Source organism: Microtus pennsylvanicus, chromosome 10, assembly GCF_037038515.1.
Source record: "Microtus pennsylvanicus isolate mMicPen1 chromosome 10, mMicPen1.hap1, whole genome shotgun sequence".
NCBI lineage: Eukaryota > Metazoa > Chordata > Mammalia > Rodentia > Cricetidae > Microtus > Microtus pennsylvanicus.
The window spans coordinates 93,516,841-93,538,600 of NC_134588.1; the positions used below are offsets into that span (position 1 = coordinate 93,516,841).

The window sequence follows — 21,760 nt, forward strand, 5'->3', positions numbered from 1 at the left end:
TTATAATAAAAATTATTCCTTCCATGTGAATCGGCTCTGTTCTTTGTTGCTTGTAGGAGCGGGAACAGGAGTTAAAGAAAGAAGAGGCTAGGCAGATCCAGAACTTTGAAATGTGCCAGGAGTTTGAGCAGAGAGCCAGTGACTTCCTTAAGTGGATCCAGGAGACCAGGTCTGCTGTGCTTTCTTCAAACCAAGACCCCCACATATACTGTTTTCAACAGGGATAACATATGTGGCAGAAGGAAGTAGTATGACCCCTGTCCCTATGGCCATATTTTGATTCTGTTTATCTGCTTTTCATAATCCCATATTTTGTCCATTATTCTCACCCACCCTTTTTATTTTCTTCTTGATACTCATACTTCCCCTCCTATTGTGTATGCTTATTCTTCAACACAATAGTATGCCACATTGCACTTTATAAAGTACTTCAAGAGCCATTATGTACTTAACTGTCAGACCAACCTTGAAAAGTGCAGAATGTATCTTATTTCCTCTGTTTAAAGTGTGGAAAGTTCAAGTAGAAAAATTGTCTCACTCAAGGTCACCGATGTACTTATTGACAAGACCAAAAACAGAACCTACGGTGAACATCTAATACCAAGCCATTACTTTGCCTGCCAACTAAAGCCATAATGAAAATGGAGTAGTATAATATAGCCTAATTTCATTTATTATGTGCAAGATGTATGTAAAGATGATGTGTATCACATCTTTTGAGTAAATGACCTGGAAAAGGGGATACATAAAAAAGTACACTATGCTAGAACAAATGGCCAAAGTACGAAGACTGTGCCCATTAAGTAGGTCAGTAATGTGATATTTTGAGGTATAGTGTTTTGGATGGATGATCCATAATTAATGCTTCTACACAAAAGAAGAAGAAAAACTGCATTTTATCTAAAAAACATACATCTGGCTGAGGCTGTATGAATCAAAGCATCCCCCTTTGCTCCTGGTTTTGGTTCCTACATTACCCTGTAGTGTGTGCTAGAGATTTAGCATACTGATTGCTTTGTCCCAAAAGGGAGAACTTTACAAAGTCTCTGAGTTTCCCAAAGTACCAGAGGTTTTGGAAGCAGCATATAGATGGATGGGTTCCTATTATGTGACCAAAACAGACCTAAAATGTTTCATCAACATGAAGAAATAGAATTATTATGTGTGCTAATGTATGTTTTCCTTCTTTCTTCTCATGATTCATCCTCCGGTCCATCATGTCCAGGGCTTACTTTCTGGATGGGTCAGTATTTTTCTGTAATTGTGTTTATTTTATTATGTTGTCCTACAATAATTAGTTAGGGAAACTTGGGGCTGAAGTATCCTATCTCATCATAATCTGGCAGTTCCTAGTTAAAGATGGAGGGGCAGAATAAAAAGTCATATTTTCTCCTAGTCCTGCACCCATAGTAGGTGGTACCTCTCTCACACGTCTTACATGTAAAACCTTCATATCCATGGAGAACTGTGTCTATATGTTCAACCAACTATGGACTGAAAATGCTCAGAAAAACTCTCTCTACTGAATATATAAACATTATTTTTTGTCATCTTTCTCTTTAAAGTACATAACAACTATTTAAATTGCAGCAAGTATTATAAGCTATAAAGATTATATACACATACTGCATGCCACATTTCCATTTTGTAACTGCAACATCCATTATGTTGATCACCATAGAGCCCCCTCAAGGATACCAAGGGATAAGTACATTTGAGAGCAGAACTAAGAAAGACATGTGACACCTTCTTGTAAACCCAGAAAACTAGGGCTGGCTTTACGTTCCTTTTCAACTATCTAGAAAGATAGACAGATAGAGGCTTGTTTATTAAAATCGAGCTCCGTGAAACTTTATTTTATGGAGCCTGTGTAATTTTAAAGAAACAGAAGCAATGAACTGCAGAGGCTTTGAGCTAATGGGTCTGTGAATTATGGATTTCTGTTATAACAAATAATGTTTTCTTTTGATTCTTAATTAGATCATTGCTCAAGGAAACAGGAACTCTGGAATCCCAGCTCGAGGCAAATAAAGTGAGTAATGTTTTGCTAGCTAGCAGAAGACATGGCTTGAATTGTAAAAAGCACAGGGAAAAGCACGTAGAAGCAACCCGGTGATATTTTAGGTAGAGGTTACCTAAGGTTAAAACCAAGGTTCGAGTCCTACTCATGCCCATTTGCATTTTAACTCTAGGCCACCACATTATTGATACAGAGTGTCAATTTCTGCAACAATAAAACCGAGCTAATATATACATTAAATATTGCGGATATACTTATCTAAACGAGCAAATGTACATCTTTCTAGCCCATAACCTGGCACATCAATACATTTCTGTTATTTGATGTAGCCAGATGATATAACTAAATGTAAATCTCCCCCCTTCCAACTGAGGGAAGCAGTGATTTTAAAGAGTATTTCTCAGTCTTGTATGCTTTATTGCCTCTTTCCAGAATAAAAAATAGTTAAATATGACTTTTTCGCAATGAGAGAAAAATAAGATGTCAGGTAGCATTGATCTGCTTTATAACATTGAAGTTTTCACCCATCCCTGGGAGTCACTTTTTTCATTGACTCCTTGCTGAACATTTCCCCTTTGTTAGAATGCTCTGGGAAAATGTAGAAAATTTTTACATAATGTGCTTAGATGGTAACATCAAGCCATCATCGCTGATGATGAGGGAGTCTAGGAAGAGGATACACTGAGAGCATTAGATGAACCAGAGAGCTCAGCCCCAGTGAATGATGGAGAGAATTCATAGTACAGTGACTAGACCTGGTGGTGTCTGAGTTCCAGGATGACAGACATCATCTCTTATAGATTCCCTACTGTTTAACAAAGGGATGATTGTGGACGTGAAGCAGTTTTTCTGAGTTGCTCATGCTTCATAGAGAATAAGAAGAACTTTGAAGACGAACAAATTTGGGAAATTCAGTCCCTTTTCCCTACCTTTTAGGTTGTAACTGCTGGCATGATTGACTGCCTCCCTTCTTTGTCTTTTTCCCAGAGGAAGCAAAAAGAGATCCAGGCAATGAAGCGACATCTGACTACGATTGAAAATCTCGGGGACAACATGGAAGAGGCCTTGATCCTTGACATCAAATACAGCACCATTGGTCTGGCCCAGCAGTGGGATCAGCTGCACCAGCTGGGGATGCGAATGCAACACAATCTGGAGCAACAGATCCAGGCCAAGTAATTAATGATGGTTTGAACCCAGGGCAAGGCGAGGGGCAGGTGGTTTTAGATGCTGCAGCTTAACTAGGTTGGGCTTAGGACACTTCCGAGATGCTAGGCTTACCTACCATCCCAATATTCTCTCTTTTCTGTTCCACAACTGGGCCAATTGTCTTTGTACCAGGCTCTACTATGAAATAAGAGATGTACCCCTCCCTGCATGTGTACACATTGTCTTTCTAGACGTTCATGTCCTCCATCCAGTTTTCAGGGTTCCTTTAACATCTTATGATCTTTCAAAAACCATTCCGTTTTATAAACTTATGCTGAAGATATAATATCTGGGATGGAAGTTTCAAATTGTGAACTAATGGACGCAAGGGAAGAAATTAATCTTTCCTAGATAAATTAAACCTATCATCACAGGTTTATGTCTGAATAGTTTTTGGAATTTTTTTTTGTACATTAGAAATTGACAGTCATTTTCTGTAAATTGCCTCATTATAAATAATTAAGTCTTTTCGAACTATTAAATTTCTGTTGAAGCTTTTCAATTTTGCTAATGTACTGAAAAGCAGCCAAAGAAAATTCGTAACTGAATTAGCATGGCTGTATTCCAATAAAACTTTATTTGTAGATATTGAAATTTGAATTTTACCTGTTTTTCATGCTTCATGAAATATTTTTGTTTTGATTGCGTTCAACTATAAAGAAATGCTAAAAACATTCTTTTTTTAAAAGAAAAACTATCATTTTTCATTTTACATACCAATCCCAGTTCCCACTCCCCTCTTCTCATCCCCTCAAACTTCCTCCCCCAACCCCACCCCATTCACTCCTCAGAGTGAATATTGCTCCAAGGAAGGACCAAGGCCCTTCCCACTATATCCAGACTGAGTAATGTGTACATCCAAAGAGAATGGGTTCCGAAAAGCCAGTACAAGCAGCAGGGACAAGTTCTGATGCCACTTCCAGTGGCCCCGCAGTCTGGCCCAGTTATACAACTGTCACCTACATTCAGAAGATCTAGCTTGGTCCTATCCTAGTTCCTTCCCTGTCTGACAGGAGCTGATGAGCTCCCATTAGCTCCATCATGGACTTGACCTCTTTGCTCATATTCTTAGTCCTCCCATTCCTCAATTGTACTTCGGAAGCTCAGCCCAGTGCTCCTATGCAGGTCTCTGTCCCTATCTCCATCAGTTGTCGGATGAAGGTTCTATGGTGACATTTAAGATAGTCATCAATCTGACTATGGGGCAAGGCCAGTTTGGGCACCTTCTCCACTATTGCTTAGGGTCTTAACTGGGGTCATTCTTGTGGATTCCTGGGAATTTATCTAGTGCCAGATTTCTTAGCCCCGTAATGGCTCCCTCAATCAAACTATGTCTTTCCTTTTTCTCAATTTCTGTCCTTCCCCCATCTCAAATATCCCAGTCCTTCAAGTTCTCCTCCCCTTCCTTTTCTTTCCTCCTCCTCCCTTTCTGCACTCTCCTCTTCCCCACCCTCATGCTCCTAATTTTGTCTGTAGATATTGTCTATTTCTCCTTCCCAGGGGGAACTATATATAATTAAAGTAGTTCTAGATATATAGATTGTTTATAAACAAGAGGAGGCCAAACTTGGCTCCTGGAGCATAGCTTGGCAACCCCTGAACTAGATCACTCAAATGATACATTGCTCATTACAATCCCTCTACCTTTCATATGGCAGTCCTTTGACATTTCCTGTTTCATTTCCAGAGTTAACTTATATTTTTCCTTCTAGGGACACCATAGGTGTGAGTGAAGAGACACTGAAAGAATTTAGCACCACATATAAGTGAGTATAAATTCATAGTTGGTTGATCTTTTGTATTCTAGAAAGTTCAGAGTAAGTTTGCAAATAATAACTTCCCCCTCTATGTGTCTTGATGGTATCTTCAGTAAAGATCTAGTCTAGGTACATTAATTAGCATCAGTATTAGTTTTTAATATCTGATTTTAATAATCTGTGAGATCCTGGATTTTGAAAGTAAAACATATCTTTAAAACATTATTCAACTAGTGAATACATTTTCTCTGTGAATTTGAGTTGTTTATAGGGGTAAAACTTGAGAGATGACTATTCAATGGTTTATGTTAGTACTTCCTTTACTGGGTTTAACAAAACACTCAGAAACAGATAGATTCTCTGCTCTGTGTTACAGCAATCTTATGGCATGCATTAAAGATCTAGTCAATAGGGGCTGGAGAGATGGCTCAGAGGTTAAGAACACTGATTGTTCTTCCAGAGGTCGTGAGTTCAAGTCCCAGCAACCACATGGTGGCTCACAACCACCTGTAATGAAATCTGGTGCCCTCTTCTGGCCTGCAGGCATACATGCAGACAGAACACTGTAAACAAAAACTAAATAAATAAATCTTTAAAAAAAAAAAAAGATCTAGTCAATATAACAGGACTTGATCTTTTTTGTTCTATTGTGGATCTTTTTAGAGCTTGAAAAAAAATGTTTTTGTTCTTTAGACACTTTGATGAGAATTTGACAGGGCGTTTGACTCATAAAGAGTTCAGGTCCTGCTTGAGAGGACTCAATTACTACCTGCCTATGGTAGAGGAAGGTGAACCGGAGCCCAAGTTTGAGAAATTCCTGAATGCTGTGGATCCAGGGAGGTAAGAAGAAGAGGTTAAGGGTTGGGTTGGGACTTGACTGGAGATGAACAAAGAGTGAAATGGTCTATGGAACACTAAATTAATTTACTTGAAAATAAGCAAATAAGACAACTGGAAAGCTTGCTTGCTTTGTTTGTTTGTTTATTTATTTACTTACTTACTTACTTATTGGGGTAGCTCAGAAGTAAATGGCGCTGACCTCAACTTAGTCCCAAGCTCTACTCTTTTCTCAACTGATGATTATGTTTATTCTGTAAATCCCAGCTGTTTCTGAGAGAGGGTCTAGAAAATAATTATCCTCTCTTTTCTGTAAGGAGAAATTAGTAATTCGAAGCCCACAGTTTATGGTGGAGCAAGGGTGCCAATGGTAGATGTAACAGAACCAGCTTGCAGTAAGAAGCTAATTCTTTCTGATTCTAAAGATGGAAGTGGAAAGGGGATTATTATTTGGGCACTGATAGGAAATGAAACAAAAACCATGGCTGATAAGCCGTGTAGACACTTCTGGGGTCTCAGAGATTTTGTAGAAGGTAATAAGAGATCAAAGTGGAGACAAGAACCCATGTGTCAGGGAGACTGCTTGAAAGAGAACTACAGAGGCTCTGACTTCCCTCTGGCCCTGAAATACTGCACAGGATGGAAGGAATACACATGGCTTGCCTTCAGAAGGCTCAGCTCCTGCTCTCTTTCTCCTACAGGAAAGGCTATGTCTCTCTGGAGGACTATACATCATTCCTGATTGACAAGGAGTCAGAAAACATCAAGACCAGTGATGACATAGAAAGTGGATTCCAAGCCCTGGCAGAGGGCAAGGCCTATATTACCAAAGAGGACATGAAACAGGTGAGATTTCTGCTTCTTCTTTGCTAACCCTGTAACCTTGGTTTGAGTCACCTTAGCCTTGGCTATTTCCTCTATAAACTCCCACCCACATACCCACTACATTGCCACAGACCTTCTCTTTAACAAAGTAGCACTTGTTTCAGTTAAATCTTTTACCTTACTCCAGATCAAAAACCACTAAAGGTTTTCTACTGACTATTATAGTCAGTTCAAATCCTGCAACTCAATTTTTCAACAAGTTATTATCATTTCTACCTAATAAGCCTAACTTAGATAATAGAAAGATTTAAGTTTCTGATGCCCATGGATTATTGAATAGATAATGAGAAAATATGATATATATGTATTTATGTACTTACCTTTATCTATTATCCATTTTCAGATATAGATATAGTAGAGTGTGTGTGTGTGTGTGTGTGTATGTGTGTGTGCGTGAAATTTATTGGGTCATATGGGTCATAAGAAAAAATCCAAAGCTTGCAAGAAAATTAATGTATTTAAAAATTATTGTGTTAAGTGTGGCAATCAGGAGTCAGAAAGGCTAGTCTGAGTAATAGTCTGTCTCACCCTGGAGCCCTAGATGATGTTGTCTGTAAGCATGTTTATAGATGGGTATGAATAGAAATAGACCAAGAAACTAGAAGGAGAACCACAGAGGGGAAAAGAGGGTTTGAGGCAGAATTGGGGCCTGACAGAGCACATGCGACATGTAAAATGAACAGAGGACTTCTGAGAATAGAAGGGCACTGGACAGGCAGGAAGGTAGAGGAAAAGAATGGGGGATGAGATCAACAATATTAAACTGTGTTTGAAAGACCATAATGAAATACAATGCAGCATATATTCATTTTTATCAAAAACGATTAAAGAAGGAGATAAGAAAAAGACTCAGGTAGAAATATGAATCATTTTTATTCATTGGAGGTAATAAATTTATGAGAGAGGGGAGTGATCGGAACAAGGCTACTTCTCCTGAAGACTCTCCATCTCCTGTGTTTAGGATTGTTCTGGAGCCCACACAGAGAACTAGTGTTGGATTTCTGTAACTGTCTTTCTCTTTCCAGGCTCTCACACCAGAACAAGTGTCATTCTGCACCATACATATGCAGCAATATATGGATCCACGAGGTCGAAGTCAACCTGCTGGCTACGACTATGTCGGCTTCACCAATTCATTCTTTGGCAACTGATAGAGATATTTTTATGCTTCATAAATCATAGTGCATCAGGAAATGTTGTGGGAGAAGAAGCAGACAAGTGTGGAAGGAAAGAAGATGATGCTCTGTGTGCATGTGTGTTTTGTGTGTATGTGTGTGTATGTGTGTTTTACATTTATTAAAATATCTAAAATTTTGTCAAATTGAAGAGGATGTTGCAGAGAGAGGACAGACACCTACCTATATGATTATTTGAATGTGCCTAGCCTCTAACTAGGGTGATAAGGTTTTAGTGTGTGTGTATGTGTGTTCTGCACACCTTTAGGATTTTTCTGCATTCTGATTAGAGAAGTATTTCTTTTTAAAGAGGAAATTTAACTAAAATTGTGCTTCTGCATTTGGGGAACATATTATTATTAAATACAAATAGTTAATTATACATGAAGAAAGATGATAATAAAGTAGCAAATAAAATTCAAGGTGATTTAAAGTTTGGAGCTTTGGAGTATGTGTAAATTCTTACAGTTTGAAAATAAAAATATGTATCATTATATCTTTTTCTGTGAAGCAGAACCACATAAAGATAACACAAAACTTCCCTTCCTGTTTTCACATTTTACCCTTAGAGTGGGTGTTTCTGCTCTGAGAAAGACACAATTCTGGCATATCAGGATATCCTCTTGTTTTCTAAGTTCCCGAATACTCTCTTACACTTTCATATGATACAAATAATGCTTGTATTTATTTATTTCTATCTTCTCCTAAGAGTAAGGGAAATTGTTCAGAATTTATGAATTAAGGAGAAGGAAAATCCAAGAGCATATGGTACTATATGTAGATATTTTCAGGACAGATAAATTTTTTAGGAAACTTTTATGTAAAACTGTTACATTTTATTCAAAGAGTCCCTCACCCATGAATATTGACCCTTAATTACCATAATAAGTCTCAATTCTTTTACGTGCATAGAAATTAACCCCTCCTCAATCTTTAGAAAAACATCTTACCATAAGAGCCAGTTAAAATAATCTTGGTTACAAGCCCTAGGCCAAGCTCTGGGAGTCCAGTTGAAAAGAGGGAGGAGAGAATGTATGAGCAAGGGGGTTTCAAGATCATAGCAGGGGAACTCACAGACACAGCTGACCTGAGCTTATGGGAGTACACGGACTCTAGACTGACAGCTGAGGTGTCTGCATGGGGCTGACGTAGGCCCTACACATGTGGGTGACAGTTGTATAGCTTGATCTATTTGTGGGGCCCCCAGCAATGGGATCAGGACCTGTTCCTGGTGCATGAGCTGCCTTTTTGGAACCTGTTCCCCACACTGGGATGCTTGGCTCAGCCTTGATACAGGGGGAGGAGCTTGGTCCTGCCTCAGCTTGATAAGCCATGCTTAACTCCCATGGGAGGCCTACCCCTTTCTTAACAGAGGAGTGGATGTAGAGGTAGATGGGAGGTGGGAAGGGAACAGAAAAGGATGAGGGCTGATAGGGTAGAACAGAACCAGGTGAGGAAAATGAAACTGAATGCTGGGAGAAAGTAGGTGGAATCAAGAGAAGCCATAGAGCTGCCTCCTGAGACAGATGTGCTGAAACTTTGCTGGTAGGCCATGACCTCGTGGTGATGCACAGATTAGTGGGGATGGGTTAAATTATGATGTAAGAGTTAGCCAGTAAAAAACTAGAGCTAATGGGCCAAGCAGTGATTTAATTAATACAATATCTGTGTGATTAGCAGCCAGGAACCAACAAGTGGCCCTCTTACAACGCAGGGTCATGTGCTTCCTTAGGCATGAAGCCTTCGCAGGTCCTTACCTAGAGAAACATTTCCATGGACCAAAAACCAACATTCCTCTCCATACTACATTACTAAAATTGACAGTTTACATTTATTAAAAAATGACTATAACTTGAGCATATTGATAAATTTTTTATCTATGTGTAACATGTTTAGCCACCAACAAAAAAGTATGAGGATGCCAAAGCTGAAAACATTAAGTGACTTACCCAGCTAGGTGAGAGGCTTGTGTTCACACTCCTGCCGGGGCACCATGAGAAGTCACTTTTATTTATCCCTAACAACCCCCAGCAGAACATGTAGCATATATATAATGCTACAGGTAGAAGGTAGAGCAGGCAAAATAAACAGTTCAAGAACAAAGTCAGAAAGATGATGGCTAGGTTGAGGGGTGAGAAACAAATCCAACAGCAGGGCTTCTGTCTGCCTTGAAGTTCCTGGACTGTTGCATGCTGAGTTTCAGACATTAGAAGAACATTATTGGTCAAATACTCTCATTGTGTAATTATGTTAAAGTTCTCTCCAATGTACCTGGATTCTGACAATTCAGCCTTGAACTTAAACACTCTGAAGTTCCCTCGCCTTTTTAGCTCAGCTGGGAAATTTGTAATTATCTTAATGAATAAATAAAATTCATATGTCTTGTTGAATTTTGATAATTGGGAGTGACGTTCATGAGACGGAAGGTGAATATTAAGATTTTGAGCTCATCAAGTCGAGCACAGTGACCAGAGCAGGAAATCCTGTCTTATTCTTTCAGGTATCCTAGGAGGAAAGGCAGAGGAGAGATGCGGGCTTTGAGATACAGTGGTTTTGCCAAAATTTTGGAATATCTGGCCCCTTGGATTGAACCTGGTCTAGGACTTGCTTACACAAAGGGCAGTGTCTTTTATTTTCTTCCTTTACCTAGTAAACTCCCTCGGAGAGCATTTTTCAGAGCTGATTGCACAGCTCGGTTCCTCAGACTATAAACAATAGGATTGAGGAGAGGAGTTGCCACAGTGTAGGTGACGGCAATAAGCTGGTCCCTCTCAAGAGAGTAGCTGGCTTTGGGCCTCAGGTACATGAAGGAGGCACAGCCATAGTGAATAACGACCACTGTGAGATGTGAGGCACAAGTAGAGAAAGCTTTCCTCCGCCCCTCCGCGGAAGGGATCCTCAGGATGGCCACCAGAATGTAAGCATAGGAGACGGTAATTAAGAAGAAGGAAACCAAGAGCACCAGCAGGCTAAGAATGAGGATTCCCAGCTCGCTAAGTCTTGTATCCCCACAGGCGAGGCTTAGCACCGGGGGTGTATCACAGAAAAAGTGCTGGATCGCATGCGAGCTACAGAACGAGAGGCGAAAAATGACTAGTGTCATTCCTAATCCAAAAAGGTATCCACTCAAGAAGGAGGTGCCCACTAGCTGGCCACAGAGGGTGGGGTTCATACGGCTGGTATAATGTAGTGGGGCACAAATGGCCACATACCTGTCAAAGCCCATAACAGACAGGAGGAAGCAGTTGGTACAAGCCCATGAAGCAGAGAAAAACATCTGGGTAGCACATCCCATAAAGGAAATAGCCTGTCCCCCCATAACCAGACCAGAGAGCATCCTCGGGATGATTCCCAGTGTGTAACAGGTCTCAGAGAAGGACAGGAAAGAAAGGAAGAGATACATGGGTGTGTGCAGATGGCTGTCCAGCCTGATCACTATGATGATGAAGATGTTGCTGGTGATGGTGACAAGATACAAAGAGAGGAATAAGACAAACAGCAGAACTTGAAGGTCCCCAAAGCTAGAGAAGCCCAGGAAGACAAAGCCCCTCCAGCAGGTGACATTGTGCTGTGCCATTCTGACTGATAGTCCTGCTATTTCTGTTGATTTCTTCCACCATGCCAGAAGATGTCTGGCCTCTTTAGATGTAGGTGAGATGGATTCTTTCCTCTCTGTGCCTATTGGGAACACACACACAAAAGAATCTCTGATTTATACTGTAATTAAACTTCAGAAAAATATGTACTGCACTAGACACAAACATATATAGGTACAGCCTATGCATGCCTGTGTATGTTATGGATAGCCAATCATTACATTCAAATTAACATAATATCCTATATGTCTAAGTACATTTAGGCAAATATAGGAAAACACACACACACATATATGCACTTCACACTCAAACTATGTTATGTCTCTTCAATTAATTACCACACTGCAAATAAATTGTACTTTTTTGTAATGAATGCACATGTATTCACATATAGGAACATTTGAAAATACATGCATCATGTATTCATTCATCCTGACCGTCTACCTGGGAATATACATTTAGACAAACACAAATATTTTGCCTACTAAAGTGTACAATAAAGGGGAAAGGATTTTAAATGTTCTTTATATTCAGCAAGAAAGGTTAACAGAGGTAACTTTTTTGAAGTCAAAGCAAAGCAGAACTAGAAAACAGATTTTCTGTTTTATACTTCAACATTGCTATCTCACACAATGATTGATCTCTTCAGACACAGTGGGATAATTATGTTTAGTAAGTGTAGATTAAGTAACTTGCACACTCTAAATTGATTGTATCTATACAATTACTCCCCCCAAGACATTCTGCTCCTGTGCAACCCCCCCCCTGAGTGGAGCAGGTTTCTTTTTCATGTCACCAACATGCAAAGCACTGGAGGAAGAACGGGGTAAAGCCAAGGTTGTGCATCAGTCGTCTATCAACCGAAGATCAGCCATCATCAGCCGTCTATCAACCGATGATCAGCCATCAAGCACCACTTCATTTCCCACCCCCAGATTTGCTGTGAGCCAAGGCATGAATGAGAGCAGGCTGTGTTGTGGGAGAAAGGGGGGTCTTCACTCACATGAAGAAGTTCACAGTGGGACCGAATCCTGCTTTTTGGTAGCCATGCCATAGACAGCTCTCAGAAGACTGCTCTTCAAGAATAAGACTTGTGGTCCAGCTCAGAAGTTCCTACTCTGAGCATCGTGATGTCTCCAAGTGATACCAGGAAGCTTCTTTCCTCAACTTCAGCCCCAGGTGGTGAATTGTATCTGCTTCTCTCCAAAGAGCTTGTCTCGGAGGGTTCTAAGGTCCCAGTGGTTGCTGTTTCAGGAAACACATCTAATTGTGCTGCTTATTATCATTTGGGGTGATCCTTTCTGGGAAAGCTGTGAAGGGCGATGTGAACAAAGAAGAGTTAGGTCATGATTCAAGCCACAATAATTTGTGTATCTAGGATACAATAAATATATTATTTTTTACATACTAAAACTCTTTTAAAATTTAGAATAATGAAGAGAAGGTTAAGTTATATTTTCTGGACAGGAAAATGAGTCCTGTAAAGTTGAAATGACTCATCCAAGATCCAAGTACTTGGAAATTGTGCTTTCAAATTCACAGATAAAATGTATAATTTATAAAAATATAAGAAAACAGAAATTCACATTTTCTTATTGTGGACTGCGGAGTTTGTTTCAACTGTGTCATACTGTGTTCAGCCTCTAGGCCATTGGGAAGATGACCCTGATCTCTAAGTGTTAATACATTCCTTTACCCCCATCTTTCCCTTGCTCATTGCTACTCTTTTTTTTAAAAGTAACATTGCCTATTTTCATCTTCTTTCTTTTTCTACAAAGCTGAAAGGTCTATATCCAGATTTCAACATAATAAAGATATTTTTTAAAAAGTATTCTTTCTACTTCAGTTCTATTCCTGATAACCTTCCACCAGTTATAAACATGCAAAAGATGAGAAATATTTGAAATGAAGTTAAGTATTAGCATAAATTCAAGTTTTATGACTGTTTTTCTTGACAGTTTTAGTTGGTGATCTTGGAATTTTAGCAAGCATTTTAATCCCATGCCAGTTGAAGTTATTATGGAATTATTTATAGCAATGTTTATAAACATGAATCATTACAAACAAAATAAGAGAGAATATATAATTGCACACAATGCCCATCATTTCTGCAGTCTACACGCCTTTCTGTAACAAGTTCTCATGGGCGAGCTCCTCTCTGGCTCAAAGAATATATTTTAGCATTTCTTTGCTTTTTTGAATTATATTTTCATTTTTTGATATTCTATTCTTAATGAAAATATAATCATTAAGAAGAAAACAGAGCTGGACAGTGGTGGTGTGCGCCTTTAATCCTAGTACTCAGGAGGCAAGAGGCAGAGAGATCTCCGAGTTAGCGACCAACCTGATCTGCATAGTGAGTTCCAGGACAGCCAGGGCTGTTACACAGAGAAAGCCTGTCTCAAAACAAACAAACAAATAAACTTCGTTGCTTTTCTTATGGCTTATTTTTATATATGGGTGTAAGTATACTTGAATGAATGGCACGAATATGCAGGTGACTATGGAGGCTGGAAGAGGGCATCACATCCTTTAGAGCTAGAGCTATGAGCAGTTGTGAGCCCTCTAGTGTGGGTGATGACAACTGAACTCTGGTCCTGAGCAAGCACTCTCCACCAGCAAATCAATCCTGTTCCCCTCATTTTGCTGTATGCAAATAAAAACTGAACTTTAAAACAGTATTGATTTAATGATGCAAAATGTACATAATGAAGCTCAACAATGTCTTCTTGGATCACTGAAGAGAGAATGGAAGAAATCCTTGCAGTTTAGAGACAATATACGTTATAAAATTAACATTATCGAGTTATTATTTTACATTTTAATGTGGTATCCAGTTTGACTGAGTGTTAAGTCTCCTTACTTCTGTTTTATGATGAATAAGTTTTTAACCAAACAAAACATTAGATTTGGCAGTTCTAAAATAAGACAGGCTTTTTAAGACAAGACAATTGTGTTGTGCTGTGGTGTCAGTAATCTTCCACTGATGTGTTCATTATCTCCACTATTAAAAGCTTAAAATGAAATCAGTGTCAAAGTTAAACTATTTATATCTAATATTAAAGGAATTAGTAAGATGAAGATGTTTCTTAATTTAAAAATCCAAATTTTCTATAATGATCATGCCTTATTAATCTGAAAATATGTCACTTATCAATTGAAAAAACAATTATCTCTGCAAAATCAGATCACATCCTTAGTTCTTTATGAGAAATCTGTGATGCTTCAATTTAGTTTATCTCTTATGTTATTTCTCTTGTAGCTGAGACAAAAAAAAAACATTCCTGGGAAAGTCTACTGAAAGAAGGGGTTATTTCAGCTACAGTTTGAAGGTGCAGTCCATTGAAGGTGGAAAGGCATAGAGGCACATGCCTGGAATTGCTGTCATATTGTACCCAAAGTCATGAAACACATAATAGACAAGAAGTGAGGTTGTGCTATTAAACCAAGCCCTGCCAACACTCACTTCCTCCAGCAGTGCTCTGTCTCCACTAGGTTCCACAAACTTTCCTAACAGCCCCAGCAACAGTGAACCGGTACTCAGACACAAAGACCTGTGGGCACATTCTACAGTCGAACCACAATCCTGTCTTTTTCTTCGTGATTTTAAGGTGATTGTGTTTGGTTCCAATGTGTTAGGGGGTGTTTCTTTAGGTTTATGCATTTGAGATATACTCAGCAAATAAAAAATGTCACCAAAGAAATGGGAGATTTAAAACAGTGACTGAAGATTTTCTGGTTCATATTATGAGTGACTGGAAACCTGATAATCATATCATGACAATTCCAATTTTACTTAAATCTCTCATTTTATCTCACACCCCCCCCCCGTACCACTCCATGGGAACGTGGGAAATCAGAATTTCACTACCAGTTGATCCTGGAAGTCTAGTTCCACACTCAAGCTCTGTTCACACTGGAGGTGGAAAGAGACTTCTCCTCAGAATCTCCTCAGAATTTCCGTTTCCCATCGTGTTTCTGTTTATAGCATCCTAGCCATCCTGGAAGTGTTCTTATGTGAGACTCCAAAAGCCTCCAGTTCACCAGGCACTTCTGGGAGTGGGGAATTCCAACTTCCCTTGAGCAACTTATGACAAGAAAAGGCCACATAAGGAGGCTAACCCACCCCTATGAGTCTGTAACTAAGTGCTACAAGGCTCTTGTTGGAGTAGTATTAAGTACAGATTACTATGAACTGAAGATTCCTGCAGGTAAGTCATTTCTCTTTCTGATTTTCTCTACAAGAAGTCTGGTGGAAACTGGTATTCCATTTAAACTTGGAAAGACTCAAGGCTCTACCGGCAGTCATTTAGGGTGGAGAGGGATGAGCTCAGGCTACTTCACCACTCATCCCTCATATCACACAACTCAGGAGCCACAGAAAAAGTAAAGCTACACCAACTCAGAAAACTCCATCCTTGCCAACTGCAGATATTCAAATGCAAAAGGTACAGCAACTTTTCTTAAGGTCACTAAACAAACAGCAATAAAAGAATCCAGACTCTTCAACCAGTGGTTTTTATAACTCAGTCTTTATTTCTTAGGAGTGGAGGCAACAGATGATGACACAGAAACTGTGAAGAATATCTTCCAGAAGAATACATCCATGGCAGTGACTTCACTTTGGAATTTAATTAAATGAAAGGTAGAAAAGTATTTTAGATCTGCTGGCTCTCTTTGATTCATAATTACTTGTAACCACAGAAAGAAAGTATCCGTGGGACAGCACTAAGTCCCTCCTCATTACTTCCGTTTGTCATTGAAGAGTGTATGTAATTCTCTTCACCGCAGACTGATAACCCAAACTGAACTGTGGACAGTAGATTTAGTGAAGACTTCAAAATATGAAGATGAGGTGGGATCCAATAACTGGAGCTGGAGTTAGTGTCGTTTGTGGGCTTTCTTATGTGGCTGGGGAGTTCGAGCTACGGTCCCTAGGAAATGCACCAAGTGTTCTTAACTTCTGAGTGATCTTCCCAGGTTTTCCAAAAAGAAATAATAATAAACAATACATGATATTATACATTAACCAATGTTGGCCTCCAACTTACTGTTTAGCCCGGGGAGATGTTGAGCTCATACAACCCTCCTGCTTCAACCTTTTTTGTGCTAAAATTACAGGATAAGAGGCCTGAGCCAACACACCAGTGTTAGCAATTGAAAATGCTTCTAATAGTAATGACAAATTTGCAAACAACCCCTATTCTGTGGTTGTTTTTTTAGGGACCTAACTTCTCTGGGAGGAAAGAGTGAAAGCCCAGAATGCTATAGAAAAGTAATCCTATCAGTAAATGGAGAAATACTGTGTAGGTAAATTTTGAGACCTGGAAGACTTAGGGTGTACTCAGATCCTAAGAGGCATACACTGAAAGACTCATGAAGAAGGCCAGGGTTTCAATACAAGCCTCTGTAAAATATCTATGAGGAGAACATGAACTCCCTACCTTCCAACTGAGAAACGATTATTTATAGATAGGAAGGTACTGAGATGGCAAGACGAAGGGAAAACAGGAGGGAAAAGATTAGGGAATGTTGTTCATACATGGCATGGGAAGAAAGATAACTGAAGCAGGTGTAATAAGACAAAAGAATGAAAGAAACATGTGAGGTGGAGTCCACAGGGTTGCATATCATCACTGGATAACTTAGACGTTTACATTATTTTTCTGTGCCTCTTCTGACAATGGTAAGACAGATTCTGCCATAAGAAGCTTAATCTGAACTGAACAAATGTAAAGACTATGGAAACTCTGTGTTTTACATGTTCAAAACTCACAGTACTGAAAAAGTAAAATAGACACTTTCTGATTCTTAATTTATCCATCCAACACTCACTAAGAATTCCTGTCTTCTTAAAGTGTTCTGCAGAATCACCTTGAGAAACACAGAAATGATGACCATGTCACATCCTTGAAAGGAAAACAATAGGGGGTGGAAAGAATGGAGAGTTGGAGTCAAAACAGTGTGTTTCCTGTTACAAATATGCCTCTTCCTAGATACAATTATTTCCAAAGTAAGGTCATCTCGGCTGTCCTACACAGATCACAGCTGTCTTATGCACTTCATATTTATGCAGTGAAGTGAAAAAACAATGAACATTTGAAAATATTTGGAAAATGGAGACTCTGTAAATGCTACTTATAAAATACATTGACGTGCAAGACAGGAAAATGAGCTCTGCGTAATAGAAAAGTTGAATATATTAATAATATAGACAGGCATCATGTTGGGGAAGTCAGGGGAGAATAAGATTAAGTACATCAGAGTTACTGAAGAATCCACACAGAGACTCCACAGCATCTCTCTCATTCTTTTTAGTGATGATACGAGCACTCAGAAAGTGAGCACAATCTCATTATCTTCTGTGTTGGACTTACATACTGAGTTTGTCAATATCACATAATCTAATCATTAATCCCGAATACCCTGGGTGTTCTTTTTATTTCCTTTCTCATTTCTTGAAAATTGCATATATATATATATATATATATATATATATATATATATGTGTGTGTGTGTGTGTGTGTGTGTGTGTGTGTAATATATATGTAATATGTATGTATATATATGCAATGAAGTATAATGAAGTATGAATATGAACACTGTCCCACATCTTCCTTTTTTTATAGTTTAATAAGCCTAATTAGAGCTACCCATATGAGCATGCGTGTTTCCACTAGAGTATGGGTAACCTACTAGTGGCCAAATAATCATCGAAGGTTAATTTTTTTCTCTCTTCCAGAAACAATCCACTGCCAATGGACAATCAGAATGTAAACAGGTCTGGAGACCATCAGGTCTACATGCTAGGATTTGGGCTGCCTCAGTCCTGTGCAGGTGTAAGATTATGATTGGAGTCACCAGATAATGTCCCTAAGACATTGAGTTGCTACTCAAAACATCCTCCCCATCGTCCGGCTCTTGCATTATTTCTGCCTCCTTTTCTGTGCTGTATCTAGAGTCTTGACGGTGGGGCAATGCTAACTATATATGTATATATCTCCTATATAGAACTGCGCTGTTTTATGATAAATAACTCTTTTCAAATCGAATGCTAAGATACTTTTTAATAAATTTACTTTTATTTTACATCCCAGGGAAACTTCCCCACCCTCCTTTCCTCCCAGTCCCTCACCCAAATCCCCTCTCTATCTCCATCCTAACCACTCCCCCGCCATTTCTGTTTACAAAAGGGCAGATCTCCCACATTGAAACCTTAGGCAGAGTTCAGGAAGTCTTGCAGAAAAGGAGGAGAAAGAATTGTAGGAGCCAAAGGCCTCAAGGACACCACAAGAAAACTTTCAGAATCAAATAAGCTGGGCTCGTAGGGGCTCATAGTGAGTGAACCAACAACCAGGGAGCTGGCATGGGACTGACCTAGGCTGTTGCATATATGTTACACTCGTGTAGCTTAGTCCTCTTGTGGGACTCTTAACAGTGGGAATGGGGACTGTTTCCAACACTTTTACATGTTTTGAGACCTACCCCTCCTACTCGGTCTCCTTGCCCAGCCTTAATACATAGGAAGGTACTTAGTGCAACTTGATATGCCATGTTTTGTTGAATGCTGTGATATTTTAACTTCCATGCTTCCTTCCTCTCAGAGTATCAAAGGCAAAACAACTTTTAAAGCATTTTTTAATAATTTATGACCTAGGTGACTTCTTCAAAAAGAAAGATCACTTCAGGTTTCTCCAACAGCTGTAACCCACAGCACTTAGAAATCCCTCTCAGTCTCTATTCAGTCAATGCTTAGAGGGTATTTATTATTTATGAGTGTCTGTGTTATACCTAAATGTCCCTTTATCTTTCAGTATGTTTTTTTATTTTATATCACTACTTTTATGTTTATGTGTGAGTATGCATTTTTGCATACATTTACGGGTACACATGAGTGCCCATATACAAGAAGGCCCAAAGTTGACACTGTGTGTCTTCTCATTTATTCTCTTCTTCAATTGCTGAGGCGGGTCTCTGCTGAAGTCAGAGATTCCCAGCTCCATATACCCTGATGTCCAATTACCCCAGATATTCTGTCTCTGCATCTCCAGTGCTGGGATACAGGCTTGCCCAATTTTTATTTGGATGCTGTATTTTGAACTACCATCCTCGTGATTGTTCAGCAAATGCATTATCCACTGAGTAGGTTTCCCAGGCTGAGTCCTCACTCACTCAGCATTTTTTTTATTGTCGAGAGTTTTACCTAAATATAGCTCAGCTAATGTATCTGAGCAACTTTTGTCTGAATACCAATTGGACTATTTAACCTATGTTAAATTACCAGGCAACGAAGTACTTTAACAGACCAAAATGATCCCACAGGACATAGTCATATCATTAATAATTTATTGATCAAGAAATGACTGGATGATTAGAAAATCATGGCATCTACATGCATAGCTAAGTTTTTACTGAACAGGTTATATGTTGTAAGTCTAAAGATTTTTCTTATACACATCATTTATTTCATTTGAAAATATTAAAGAATGAGGAGGATTGAAGGTTTGTCCATTCCTTCTTTCACATTTCAGGAACCCAAGCAATGGCGATCAACCAAACAATCCTGACGGAATTCATTCTCATAGGCTTCTCCGCTTACCCACATATACAGACCTTCCTCTTTGTGATCTTCTTCTGCCTCTATCTTCTCACTCTTGCGGGCAACCTGACCATCATGGGATTGACGTGGGTGGACAGATCTCTCCACACCCCTATGTACCTCTTCCTCAGTGCACTCTCCTTCTCTGAGACCTGCTACACCCTGACTATCATCCCCAAGATGCTGGCAGACCTCCTGGACAGGGACAGACGCATTTCGGTCACTGGCTGCGGCTTGCAGATGTGCTTTTTCCTGGGCCTTGGTGGAACAAATTGTGTCATTCTCACCTTGATGGGGTATGACCGCTTCCTGGCCATCTGCAACCCCCTCCGATATCCTCTTCTTATGACCAATGTTGCATGTGGACAGCTTGTGGCCTCTGCTTGGGCTGGAGGCTTCTTGGTCTCTTTTATACAAATTGCACTAACATTCAGGTTGTCTTTCTGCATACCCAACCTCATCAGACACTTCTTCTGCAACATGAGGGCAGTTGTGCGATTGTCCTGCATAGACAGTGACCTCACAGAATTCATTGTAACGCTAATGTCGATGTTAGGCTTAGTGGGTACATTCTTGCTCATCTCCTTGACTTATGTCTTCATCCTTTCTTCTGTACTCAAGATCCCTTCAGCTGAGGGTAAGCAAAAGGCATTTTCCACCTGTGCCTCACACCTCACTGTGGTCATCATTCACTTTGGTTTTGCATCCATTGCTTATCTGAAGCCAGAAGCCTCTGGGGGAGATGATTCCCTTATCGCAGTTCCTTACACCATCATTACCCCTTTCCTCAGTCCCATCATATTCAGCCTCAGGAATAAGGATATGAAGAATGCTTTTAGAAAGATCACGAGAAAGACAGTATTCTTGAAAAATAACCTTGGACTATTGTTTCTGGTTTAATGTATGTTTAGCTTCCTCCAGGAGTCAATGAAGCATTCACTCTGTGACTTCTATGGAAAGGTGAAATCCAGGAGCACACAACTCAGACTTTCACCTATCCTGTCCCGGGCATTTTTCTAAGCATAATCAGGACATTATCCAATCCCTCTTCTTTCCACTACCATGAGAAGAATAATGTCCTGGATAAGAAGACTCTGCCAATTTCTGGGCATTCTGTACCTCTCATAAGTGAGGAAAGAGCAGAAGCAAAAGCAGTAGTGTGACCACTGCACTGAGTGATGTTTTTAATTTCTAAAGATGCAAATAGTAAATATTTCTGAAATGATTTTCATGCACCTGCCACGCACCGCGCCCCCGTGTCTGCGCTCTATGCGATGTTACCCAGTTCGCGAGCTTCGGGCAAGGGGGCTGGAGGTTAAAATACACAGACAGAGAGACAGCGACAGGGGCCTTCCTTGAATTTCCCAAGAATGCCCCCTTTATTGTGTTCAGGGGCAGATTATATAGAGACAGCCACGCCCCAGCCAAACCCACCAGAAACCACTCTCCTGCCTCCCGAACTCCTGAAGGTCTCGAGCTCAGAGCAGCTGTAGGCACTCAGATCAGGGGATTACAAGAAATTCAGGATCTGGGGTCTCACTGTTCCCAACATGTACCAAGTTGGACTTCCCATGATAAAAGCTATTTCTAAATTCCTGATGGGAGATATATATTGTAAAAAATCAACGGCTGTTTGTTTGTGAAAGCACACACACACATATATGTATATGTGCACATACACA

The 21,760-nt window shown here is 39.7% G+C and overlaps 3 protein-coding genes across 3 annotated transcripts in view; 2 read left to right on the forward strand and 1 right to left on the reverse strand.

The window, feature by feature from the left end:
• Positions 1-8,300, forward strand: part of Spta1 (spectrin alpha, erythrocytic 1) — a 71,672-nt gene extending 63,372 nt beyond the window's left edge. The window contains exons 45-52 of the mRNA XM_075989204.1: positions 57-169; positions 1,226-1,243; positions 1,981-2,032; positions 3,008-3,195; positions 4,942-4,995; positions 5,680-5,826; positions 6,525-6,669; positions 7,734-8,300. Coding sequence (XP_075845319.1) covers positions 57-169; positions 1,226-1,243; positions 1,981-2,032; positions 3,008-3,195; positions 4,942-4,995; positions 5,680-5,826; positions 6,525-6,669; positions 7,734-7,859 — 843 coding nt within the window. The 3' untranslated portion in view covers positions 7,860-8,300. The remainder of the gene's footprint in view (positions 1-56; positions 170-1,225; positions 1,244-1,980; positions 2,033-3,007; positions 3,196-4,941; positions 4,996-5,679; positions 5,827-6,524; positions 6,670-7,733) is intronic.
• Positions 8,301-10,512: 2,212 nt separating this feature from the next.
• On the reverse strand, positions 10,513-11,460 carry Or10z1 (olfactory receptor family 10 subfamily Z member 1). The gene has a single exon (XM_075987365.1). It carries the CDS (start codon positions 11,458-11,460, stop codon positions 10,513-10,515), a length of 948 nt encoding a protein of 315 aa, XP_075843480.1.
• An 8,561-nt stretch (positions 11,461-20,021) lies between these two features.
• Positions 20,022-20,978, forward strand: LOC142858172 (olfactory receptor 10X1-like). The gene has a single exon (XM_075987366.1). The coding sequence runs from the start codon at positions 20,022-20,024 to the stop codon at positions 20,976-20,978; it is 957 nt and encodes a 318-aa protein (XP_075843481.1).
• Positions 20,979-21,760: the final 782 nt, after the last annotated feature.

Coding starts and splice junctions, on each gene's coding strand:
- LOC142858172 (XM_075987366.1), top strand. CDS start 20,022: ATGGCGATCAACCAAACAATCCTGACGGAATTCATTCTCATAGGCTTC.
- Or10z1 (XM_075987365.1), bottom strand. CDS start 11,460: ATGGCACAGCACAATGTCACCTGCTGGAGGGGCTTTGTCTTCCTGGGC.